General features: G+C 34.0%; 2 protein-coding genes across 2 annotated transcripts; one reads left to right on the top strand and one right to left on the bottom strand.

The window, feature by feature from the left end:
* Positions 1–1000: 1000 nt before the first annotated feature.
* Positions 1001–5663, top strand: LOC131602883 (uncharacterized). Its single transcript, XM_058875101.1, has 10 exons — positions 1001–1502; positions 1579–1676; positions 1945–1987; positions 2345–2430; positions 2521–2585; positions 4032–4093; positions 4666–4725; positions 4928–4960; positions 5233–5298; positions 5398–5663. The coding sequence occupies exons 1-10, from the start codon at positions 1071–1073 to the stop codon at positions 5470–5472; spliced, it is 1020 nt and encodes a 339-aa protein (XP_058731084.1). The 5' UTR covers positions 1001–1070; the 3' UTR covers positions 5473–5663.
* Positions 5624–6706, bottom strand: LOC131602884 (uncharacterized). The gene is made up of 2 exons (XM_058875102.1): positions 6081–6706; positions 5624–5997 (listed from the first exon to the last, which is right to left on the bottom strand). Exons 1-2 carry the CDS (start codon positions 6642–6644, stop codon positions 5794–5796), a joined length of 768 nt encoding a protein of 255 aa, XP_058731085.1. The 5' UTR covers positions 6645–6706; the 3' UTR covers positions 5624–5793.
* Positions 6707–11553: the final 4847 nt, after the last annotated feature.

The raw sequence follows: 11553 nt of genomic DNA on the forward strand, positions 1-11553 counted from the left end.
TAGGGATCATAATGGAGATTGGAAATGCAGCTTTCACAAATCTTTGGGGAGATGTAGTCCTTTACTTGCAGAATTTTGGGGAGTTTATGAAGGCCTAAAACTCACACATGCCTTGGGTATGAGGAAGGTTGAACTGAATGTTGATTCAAAGGAAGTGATTATCGCAATTGACGAAGGGAAGACAGGAAATCTTGATTGTGTGGCTATCTTAAATAGGATTAAGGAAATCATTGCCTTGCATGAGATTGTGATTGTTTCTCATGCATATAGATACACAAATGTGTGTGCGGATGCTTTAGCAAAGCATAGCTATCTCGATAAGACCTTTACCGTTCATAAGGAACCGCCTGAATTCTTATGGCCTCTTATGGCGGCGGATTCTTTAGGAATTAGTAGTATTTTTATTGATTCGGTGTAATTTTTTCTGTTTCGGGCCTATGGCCCTCCCTTTTATAAAAAAAAAAATAAAATAAAATAAACTTTTTGCCTATCTCTCAGGTGTGAGTTCCTATTTATAGTGTAATCACATTGATCTAATGACCATAAAAACAACTTCTTAACATTTATAATTGTCCCTTAATCATTTGGAACCGATTATTTAATAGGGATTTTGTAACGGATTCCATAACTGCGTGTAGTGATTTTAAGGCCCCTTGTAACTGTTACTCCGAGTTATAATCTATTTATCCATGTTTTTTGTTTTTTTACTTTACTATTCTTCATTTGTTTTAAATTTATAATATTTTTTATTTTAAATTTATTTTATATATAAATATATAATTATGTTTTAAGTAAATAATATATATTTTACATAAATAATATTAATTAAATTATAATATTAACTATATTAATTATATTAATTTATTAATATTATTTACATAAATTTTTATATTATTTGCATAAAAAAGATAATTAAAGATATATTCAATTAATCTAAATAATAAAGGGGATTATAAATTGAAAACAAAAAGCGACAATAAAGATAAGTAAAATAGAAAAGATAAAAAAACATCGTTGTGTTGAAAACATAAAGAGTGGATAGATAGACTGCATAGAAGAAGAAGAAGAAGATGGCATTACGTTGTTCTTCTTCAGCTTCAGCACCGCCATTCATGTTCAACTCCAATGTCGCTGTCAAACAATCTTTTTCTTCAGTCTCAATTTCCTTTACAAACCCTAAATTTTATCCCAGTATTAGAATTAACTGCCATGCAGCCAAATCTGTCAACAATCAGAAAAGTTCTTCTTCGAAGAAGAAGAAGAAAAAGAAAAATTCAGTGGTTGAATTTGATGGTTCAGATAATAGCAACAAGGATTATGAAGTTTTAAGGGAATTTCCAGTGGAGGCTGCGGAGGCTGATGTGCAAAATTTTAGTACCATTTTGGATTCCCCATTGAAATATGATGATGAAGATATGTTGTTGCCAAGGCCTCCCGCTGGTTTCTCTGTGGACGATGACGGCGTTGTTTCCATCACTTCCAACAATAGAATCGTCACTATTGTAAGCCTTGTTTTGGTTTCCTCTGTTTTTTCATTATTTATTATTATTTTTTTGACTAAGTTGTTATTGTTAACAGATTGATCCTGAGAACAACCTTCCATTGGAGTGTTTGATTCGGAGAGTATTCAAAAGCTCTGAGAGGGAGGAATGTATGTTGGTCTGCCCGGTCGACACGTAAGTACTTCAAATTCCTCTCTTGCTTTGTAGGCTATATTATGAGTATCTCAAAAATGTCTGTCAATTTATATTCATGTTAGTCCTTTTAAGAGTTAAGGACCAAATTGATAGGAAATGGTTCAAATATAGGGGCTTAATTGGACACCGTCCTGCAAAGTTAAGGACTAATCGGAATGCAAAAACTGTTACTTTCTTGAGTAGTGTCCCTGCCCTTTCATTTTTATTATCTTTTGACTGTGGATATGGAATTTTTTTTTTACCGTAGGCCTATGTATATATTAAAGAACACTCCTGATGGAATGTCACCGGTAAGTTTCTGCCCGTAATTCTAAGCTTCCATTTCTATGTATGTTCGTTTGATGTTCCTATTTGATGGTATTGCTGTATTAATCTTGTTTTGAATCTAGTATTTCTCAATGTTCTCTTGAATTACCATCTGATGTTTAACTTGTTTCGTTTGTCAACTGTTTAGATGATTTACATATCAGTCTCTATTGATTTAGTTTATATAATATTGACAGATAAGATTGAACTCTTTTCGATGGGGAATTTGGGATTAACGTAAAAATGTGTTTCCACATACATACTAAGATTATTATCTTTGTTTTTTTTTTTTTTACATTTGGCAAGTCTTCTTACCTAAATTCTTGCCTTCTATGTTTTAGATCAGTGACGAGGAAGAAGTTGAATCTATTCTAGCTGTTGCAGCTTTTGCGCTGGCCAAGATACACATGCATCTTGTTTATAGCGGGTATGCTTCAGATTTCTTGTTATCTATAAACTCACGCATGACATTAAGTTTGTGTTTGATCTTTACGAAATATATGTTTCTCCATATCAGATACTTCTACACTGCACGTGGCGGTTTTTGCTACACAGAACAAGATAAAATTGGATTTCACACAGGTGAGCTTTTCTTTACATTCCCATTCTTTTTAGTACTAATGTTGAGTTGTTAGTTAGAATACAAAAGAAACAAATGATTTGTTCACTTTAGAATATTTTCTTGTTCAAACCTATGTTGTTAATAGCGGCCGGTACGGCGCGGAAAAATTGGCGTGGCCGCTTCCTGTTGTACTGGTTTGGCGTGAAAATGAGAAAGCGGGTGGCGCGGCCGCGATCGCAGGTCAAATGCGGTCCAGAGCGGCCGGTTTATTTGGTTTGGCAAAGTGGGTCGGGTCAGACGGTTTTACCCATAATTTTAAACGGTTTGAAGTAACCCTAATTCTTTTCCTTTACTAAGTTCAATCGTGGCTGATTTTGTATCGTAAAAGCTTCCTTGTTCTTCTCCATTCCTCCATCGCAAAGCTTCTCTATTCCTCCTTCGCTTATCATCATCATCATCATCTCTATTCCTCCATTGCTTATCGTCATCATCTATGTTCCTCTGCTTTGTTCCTCCATCGCTCATCATCATCTATGTTCCTCTGCTTTGTTCCTCCATCGCTCATCATCATCATCATCTCTGTTCCTCTGATCTGCTTATAGTATTTTGATCTGTTTCTCTGCTCTGCTTATGGTATTTTGATCTGTTTCTCTGCTCTGCTTATGGTATTTTGATATGTTTCTCTGCTTCTTTCCTCTGCTTTCTCCTCTGCTCTGTTTCTTATTTTATGGTTCTGTTATGTTTTTTTCTTCCAACAGCCATGACAACTCCTCCTCTTACTAAATCTACTCAACCATTATCATCCAATGCTCAGTTGCTTCTTCTGCTAAGCTACACAAACTAACCGGTGATATAGGATGAAAATTTAACCATTTGAAAGACACGTCTACCGGAGGAATTTCCTGGGATAAACAACATCAATTAGAAATAAAAGGAAGTGTGAAGCCTTGCACTCGAGCACCCGAAGACGTTAAGTTGATTTTGCAGGAGCATGAATTTAAGAAATTGGATGCAAAGAAATCGATGTCGAGTGTAGTGCATGAAAATGATAATGAGGCATCACGGCTGCTAAACATATCTAGGATTCGAAGTGGAAAAAGTTCAGTTGAAGAGGGGAGTATACCAGCTGCCAAGAAGAATACAAAAGGATGTAATTTACTATAGAAAACCAGAGGAAACTTTGAAAAAGGGAAAGCAAACAAGTTTGAATGATGCTTGTGGTAAGAAAGCAAGAGCGAGTTGTTGTCAATACATAGGACGTTTCTTTTATCGGAATAGAATTCCTGTGCTGTGTCTGTTTGTGATTTCTTTTAACAAGTTCAATACTCCTAAAGTTGAAGGGCTAATCTTTAGGTAGCTATTATAAACACATTATAACTGTGGGTTATTTCTCGAGTGATTATGTACCTCACCACTAATTGATTTTATGCTCAAAATATAACAAAGTTGTTATTACCCTTTTGCAGATGATGGTGAAGACATTGAAGGCTTGCCAAGTGATGGTGTAGGAATTACATATTTTGAGTTGGTAATTTTATCATCTTTAACTAGACATTTACATGTTTATGAATTTGTGTCTTCTTTTATAGGATTTGTTCTTAATAGAAGAATTTCATTCAATTAATTTCTGCTTAACTTGTTTGATTGCCTGTGTTTTATTTTTAACTTCACTAGTATGCAAATCGTAATGACCAATTATTTGAAATGAGTTTATTTTTGGAAGTGTGTTTTTGCAGTCCACTGTAAGAGTGTTATTACCATCATAAGAGTGTTGATTTTGTTTTCCCATCTGTTTTGATCAAGTCTTCTGGAAAATTCCAGATATCATCTTTACATTATTCTAGTTGGTCTTTTTTATTTTTATTTTTATGTAGTGCTGATTGTAGTTTCTTACAACCATAATGTATATATTATAAAGAAGTATTCTTTGCTGGTATAATAATGCATTTTTGGTTATTTGTCCTCGTACATTATTTAAACTTAGAAGTTAGAAGCATAAAAATGGAACCTCTGGCCTGATACAAATTTCAGTAGAACTATGGACATAAAGTTTTACCGTGTGCTAGCGCTAATTTTAGTTTTTCTTGTTTCCTTTTTTAGGAAGGTAGTACCTACCTAATTTATACATCATCTAAGCCACTTCAATTTGTTGTTGTGAAGGTAAGCTTCTACTTGTACAAACTTTGAATTGAAGCAGTGCTAGTATTCTATATAATCTTGAACACCTCATTTTGTGAATACCATTGTGAATGTAATGTTAAAATTAATTTAGTTTCCTTTTGGAGTTTGGAAGAAAGGAAAAGGAAAGGGTCACCAACTTAAAATATATATTAAGATAATTAATTTGGCTTTTTTTGTGCAGGGTGAAAATGGAATGTTTCAAATGGCTGATGATGTAAGTATTCAACTAGCCAGTCACTACAACATTTGTTCATAATTTTCTTTCTTATTTCAAATCTTTGTATATCGTATGTTGCATGAACCTCTTCCCACTTTATCCTCTTCAATATTTTTTATAGCGAGAATGCCTCTTACAAAAGGATTCTTCAGATTTGTCTGTCTTAATATTTTCTGATCTTGGCAAGCACTATATAGCATCTTTATACTACTGTTAATTTCTGATGTCTTTGGGCTTGTGATTTAATCTTTGACAACTTTTGTAAATAGGACTTAGTGGAAGATTATGCTGTAATTGATGCTATAGATGAGGAGTTTGAGTTCAATGCATTAGTGGTATGTGATATCATTCTTTAATGCATTAGTGGTAACTGATATAATATTTTTCTGAGTTTGACACTAACATTTCCATTGTTTGTGTTATCTTCCCTGTAGGTAGAAGAAGCTGCATTTATTGAAGGAATGCTTGATGAAAGTGATAGTGAAAATGATAGTGAAAATGAAATCTAGTTATTTTTGGCTGTAGAGCCATTGCCATGGTTTAGTTAGTAATTGTTGTTTGAAAAGTAGAGATAGAATGTCCTATAAATTAGAGATAGAATATACACTATCAATTTTGTATATCAATTGTTGCTTAAGTTTAATATCCATTGTTTAGCAATTGCATCCAAAACAAAATAAAATTGTCATTAATATCACAACTAACAATATTAACATATGCATCTCTCTTAAAGCTTCACTACTAACATAAAAGTGCTATCTATTTGTCTTTTATGCTACCATAAACACATCTTAGTTTTCAAGGGAACACAGCAAGATATGTTGAGCAAATTAAAGACATAAATTTATTGTCTTCCTCTTTGGCACATGTGGTTTGTCCTCAGCAGCCTTAGCATAAATCTCTTCCCTTTCTTGAAAATACCTCTTGAAAGCCCTTGGAAGGAACCTTGGAATCAAGAATCCAAAGAGATTGATGGAGAAATAAACCAGATTAGCTACAGCCAGAACCCTCCCAAACCAGTACCATGCCTTGTCCTGCACATGCACAAAAATTACATTTCATTTCCAATATACATCAAAGTTATAAAAAACATGTCACATTCATAAATGGAAGTAACCTTTATGTGTGCATTTGGTGGCAAAATGATGTTGAGCCAGACATCATGTATCCAATTAATATCCACAAAGATCCTCCTCACTGTATACATCAAAGGCCCCAATGCTCTCACAGGAGGTGAAAACATTGACAACCCACTTATTATATTTTCAGTGAGTATTTGAAAAGATATCAAAAACAAGTGTGGACTTGCAGATCTCACAGCATGTTTATCTCCTCTACCAAATCCACCCAAAACATAAGCCAGAGGCAAGAACAAACCCAATATTGTTCCAACAATAACAGAGACTCGAAAAGCCTTGCTTCCATGGAAAATAGTTTGGGACACTCCATGAGTGTATGATGGAAAAACAAAACGTGAAAGTGCTAATAGATAGATAGAGACAAAGACAGGAAAGAGTAGATCAAAAAGTGAGACAAGACCACTTGCTGAGAAAACCAATACAAAAGCTACAAGTTGTAACTCTATTACACGTAATGAACCCATCATTGTCATGCTTCCATGTTGTTGTCTTTTATCTGTTTCATTTGTATCACCAGTCACAGCCATTGACACACCAGACATAGCTGAACTGAACTTAAAAGGTGTGATGAAAATGACAAGTTGAAAAGATCTTGAATTCAACGATAGTTATAAGCAAAGATTGGATATGTTGAAGTATTTTGAGTAATAAGAAGTGAGAAAAAGACAGATTGTGTATCAACACTACAAGTGGAAAAAAAAACGTGTAGAGTAGCATGTGTGACACTTGCTTTCTTCTACACGTGTGTTGGATCATTGGTACACATGTGTCATGTTGTGCATGATATGTGTCTTTTTTTCCAAGTTGGAAAGTTTTGTTTTAGGCGGTTCTGAAAGCCAGGTTTAGGTTGAAAATGTTAAATTCAAGTAGAGTACAAACAATAATGAAGTTAGAAACTCATGCTATTATTTGGAGGCCTTGGATTTACATGAGCGAATTAAAGAATTTCCTTAAGTTAACAAACACCAAAGAATATTTGCATTTCTATTTCAAAAAAGTAATGGTAATCAAAAAAGAAAATGTTAAATTCATATAGATCACCATGTTGTCTATACGAGTAAGGTTTGTTGTCTCTGTTGTGGGAACCCCGGATACAGGTGAGGCAGTGAGATCAATGACATTATTATCATCCCAAGTAACAACTACATTGGGTGGTATAGATGCATGTTGGAAACCAAGACAATGAATGATGCAACTATGAAGATGGTTCTTAAAAGTTAAAACTCAAATGTAACATAATGATCTCAAGACCCTCATGTCTGAAAAATCAAGGAGCTTTTCAATCAACAAATCACAAGGAATTCTCCTTTAATAGCACTAGATGGAACCTTTTGAGAATTTCTTTGTAGACCCTCTACAGGGGAGAACCTCCACCCCTCCAGCGAAAATCTAAAAATGTCTCTACTTCAGACATGCATTTCCGAAGTAATTTTTTTTCCAGATTTTTCCAGAATTCGGAAATGCATCTCCGAAAAACATCAAATAGGGGGTATTTTTGAAAGTGCATTTTCGAAAATACCCATTTTTAAAGTTATCAAATAGGGGGTGTTTTTGAAAGTGCATTTTCGAAAAAACCCATTTTTAAAGTTTCGGAAGTGCACTTCCGAAAAAAATACATGCTTTGTGTCTATTTTATTCATTGTGCCTTTCAAGAGTAGTTTGTCATGCAAAACTACAATATACCTCTAGATACTGATTATAAGTTTCTGATTTTCAATCCACAATTTTGATTGTTGCTGGTGTTAAATAACAAATGTAAGTGTGATTTGGGAATTGTTTCATGAAATGCCAATCAATTTGGCTGTTTTCTGCATGTTTACAATTTCCTTTGCATTTCATGAAATTGCAAAGCGGAAATAACAAATGTAAGTGTGATTTGGGAATTGTTTCATGAAATGCCAATCAATTTGGCTGTTTTCTGCATGTTTACAATTTCCTTTGCATTTCATGAAATTGCAAAGCGGAAATAACAAATGTAAGTGTGATTTGGGAATTGTTTCATGAAATGCCAATCAATTTGGCTGTTTTCTGCATGTTTACAATTTCCTTTGCATTTCATGAAATTGCAAAGCGGAAAGAGAGTGACCATGGTATCTCCAACAGTGTTTGTGAAGTTGCTGATATATTGGGTTGAAGAGTTGGTGGGTTGCAATTTGGAATATATTCCAAACAGATTTGACCCAAAGTTCAGAAGTTTAGCCGATTATTTTCAGTTTTTGGAAATGCATTTCAGAAACACTCAAAAATGGGTTATTTCGGAAATGCATCTCCGAAAACACTCTCATTTGACGTTTTCGGAAATGCATTTCCGAATTTTGGAAAAATCTGGAAAAAAAATTACTTTAGAAATGCATTTCCGAAGTAGGGGTATTTTTGAGTTTTCGCCGCGGGTGACTAAGAAGGTAGGGGGTCTATAAAGAAATTCTCTCATTTATTTACTGTTGTTCATAATCAACAACTTAGACAAAAACTATCCTTAACCCCTTAGGATCAGTATTTTCGCAAATCCATCACTCTTTTGTCTCTAATGATCCCGTACTTAAGAGATTGTGGACTTTTATGTCTTTCTTTAACTGTGAACCTTTATGTTCTTTGATAATATTTTTTCATCATTTTTCCGTTATAGGCCTTTGTTATGTCCTTTTTTTTAAATACTTCGCCTTTATAGTCTAATGTTTGAGAGACCGTGCATTATTATATTATTTAAATTCATTAACCAATTCCTCTTTCTAAGACTCATGCTCGAGGTACTGCGGACTACTATATTATAACTCAATAGTAACTCAAGCCCACTAAGTATTAATAGCCTCGGCTCATTCTCCTCCCACCTTGTAAGACACACAAAGAGGAATAAAAAAGGCATGCAAAGTCAAACATGTGTTACATAAAGAGGCGAGCTTGCCACATCTCCCTATTTTTAAAATTAGTCATCAAACATGCTCGTCAATCCAAAAAGAACATCCTTGTCATAATCGTTTGCAGTCTTAAGTATCATAGAGTTATGTAACCATATTTCCTTATATTTGTAGGGATGAGTCATTCACTATACTCTCTAGTGGGTCAGAGTTATGTTGAATGTAACCGAAATTACATGCGGAGGATTCGGGGGCCCTTTAGGAAAAATTACATTTATATACTCAACATCACTTTTTAGATATCAGAATCTCAAAGACTGCTTTGAAGGTGAGAAAAGCACAAGAAGAAGGTTGAATTGTGTTAATTTTTTCTTTCTTTCATAAAACTCTCTTATCATATTTTGAACCAAAGGTCTAGAATCTGATACGGAAGTGATACTTTGCAGCGGATAAGTTATGATCAGAGTTAGGGAGTAAGAGAAAGCGGGACACAAATGATATGTTCGGGTTCCTCCTACAAATCAAGAGTAGTTCATTTCCCCTGCATTTTCAAAAGATTTTTACTATAACCCAATCTGATTACAAATTATGAAACACACAAGCAAGAGACAAGCAAGAGACTTCCAATGCTCAAGCACACAAGCAAGAGACTTATAATACTCAAACTCAAGATACTTCTAATGCTCAAACAAACAAGCAAGAGACTTCCAAATGCTCAAGCACACAAACTAGAGATTTCTTACAATCTAACTTACATATGAGATTGTTTAAGAGTTACACTTGATATACAATCAGAGGTGTAAACAAGATACAATACAAAAGACTCTTAAGACTTAGGCATTTCTAAGAATGTACAAGTGTTAATAAATTTTAAGTATGAACTTGTGCTTTTTATTTGATAAAGTAACAAGTCTTTGTTTGTCAATAGTTCTTTGGATATGTAGCTTTTCTTCAAGTCTTCAGTTCCTTCAATAGAGAAACATAAGAGATTGGAGAAGACTTCTTGCCCAAGTGAGTCTATGCGAAACTTTCATAAGAGACGTTGAGACGTTTCTTCAAATGGTTAATGCCTAGCAAAAATACTTTTGAAAATCCTTAGCTTCAAAATGAATTATCCGTTTCATCCTAGTTGTCTTTGAACTTGAATTTTCACGTGATCAGATGGAGACAATTTGATCCATGAGTCTGATAGTGACCTATGATAGTTTCTTGATCCTAGCACTTTGACTGACTTCTGAGTCTTCAAATTTTGATTCTTTAGAGGTTGACCTTCTTCGGAGTTTGAGTCTTCACAAGTTGACCTTCTTCGGAGTTTGTAAGCTCCCCCTGAGTCTGATAATCCCAAGGGTGAAGTTTGTAAGTTTTCCCTAAGTTCTATCCAGATTAATTAAATTAAAATTTAAAGCATAATATATATAACTCATCCGAATTTAAGCAGAAATTTAATTGTCATATTCAGAGCTTAAATATTTATTATCTTACTCCCCATTTTGTCACAAACAAAAATATAAAGGAGATAAGAAACAGATCCACATATTTAAATGTTTGGAATTTTATCAAATCTGGATAAAAAAATGAGTAAATATCATATCCATTGTACCTCATTTGCCATCAATAAAAAATATAAATCTTTTGGAAAATAATTTTTATCAAAACAATTAGAAAAATGGTAGGGAACAACTCTCCAAATCTCTAGAAGGTCCAATCTTGTTTTGATCATTGAGCATTTGAGAAAATCAAAGCAGTCAAGGCTGGGGAAAAGCGCTTGACCAAGAATATATCTCTCTCCTTTGTCTATTGGTGTATATCAACCAGAGCTGATTTTGCTTTATCCCAAACCCTATATGAAAGCGAATTTTTCTTACTAGCAGGGTCACATTCCTCTTTCTTTCAACTAGCTCTTCTCAAAACAGACAATATGGGCAAATCATCTAAGAGTTCTAAGAGAGACTCTTCCAAGAAAGTCAACAAGGCCATTGAGACCACTTCTTCTAAGAGGGACTCCTCCAAGAAAGATGATATGATCACTTCCACTGAAAGTGCGAACACATTTGCTGGAGCATTTGTGGTAGGAAGGACTTCAGTGTCGAGGATGAAGAAATTCAAGAAGAAGAATCCAGCTCAAGAAATTGAATTTGACTCAGATGCTGGTGAGGGATGGGTGCACTTCCTCAAATCAGGTGGTTGGAATAACGACCAATTCTGAAAGTTGCAACCTTTTGTAGTTCAATTGTTACCTTGGGAATGATTTTGAATATGTAATAGTTTCTTTATCTGTATTGTTGTTGCTTTTTAGTTTATTAATTTTTTACAATCTCAAAATATTTTTTCGTTCTCTTCATAATTTAGAGATTTTAAGACATATCTCTGTGGTGACCAACAATCATAGTTAAGAAAGGAGACACTTTTTTACTAGGAAAAAGTTAATTATAACACAGACGACTTACCTTCAACAATGGTCAGAATAGATTATAGGTCATATTTAATAATAAAGATATCATGAAAGAAATCAAGAGAGACTAAAAGAAACTCCAACGCCACTTTTTTATCACGACTAAATTAAAATATTTAAAAAAGAATCAAATATTAGATTTAA

This window comes from Vicia villosa, linkage group LG5 (genome assembly GCF_029867415.1).
Source record: "Vicia villosa cultivar HV-30 ecotype Madison, WI linkage group LG5, Vvil1.0, whole genome shotgun sequence".
NCBI classification, from domain to species: domain Eukaryota; kingdom Viridiplantae; phylum Streptophyta; class Magnoliopsida; order Fabales; family Fabaceae; genus Vicia; species Vicia villosa.

What these genes read in the sequence shown, in the direction of transcription:
- LOC131602883 (XM_058875101.1), top strand. Translation starts at nt 1,071, where the DNA reads ATGGCATTACGTTGTTCTTCTTCAGCTTCAGCACCGCCATTCATGTTC. An exon ending in TTGGTCTGCCCGGTCGACAC is followed by an intron (nt 1,677 to 1,944) that starts GTAAGTACTTCA and finishes TTTTTACCGTAG; the next exon opens with GCCTATGTATATATTAAAGA. An exon ending in TTGAGTTCAATGCATTAGTG is followed by an intron (nt 5,299 to 5,397) that starts GTATGTGATATC and finishes TCTTCCCTGTAG; the next exon opens with GTAGAAGAAGCTGCATTTAT.
- LOC131602884 (XM_058875102.1), bottom strand. Translation starts at nt 6,644, where the DNA reads ATGTCTGGTGTGTCAATGGCTGTGACTGGTGATACAAATGAAACAGAT. An exon ending in CACCAAATGCACACATAAAG is followed by an intron (nt 5,998 to 6,080) that starts GTTACTTCCATT and finishes GTGCATGTGCAG; the next exon opens with GACAAGGCATGGTACTGGTT.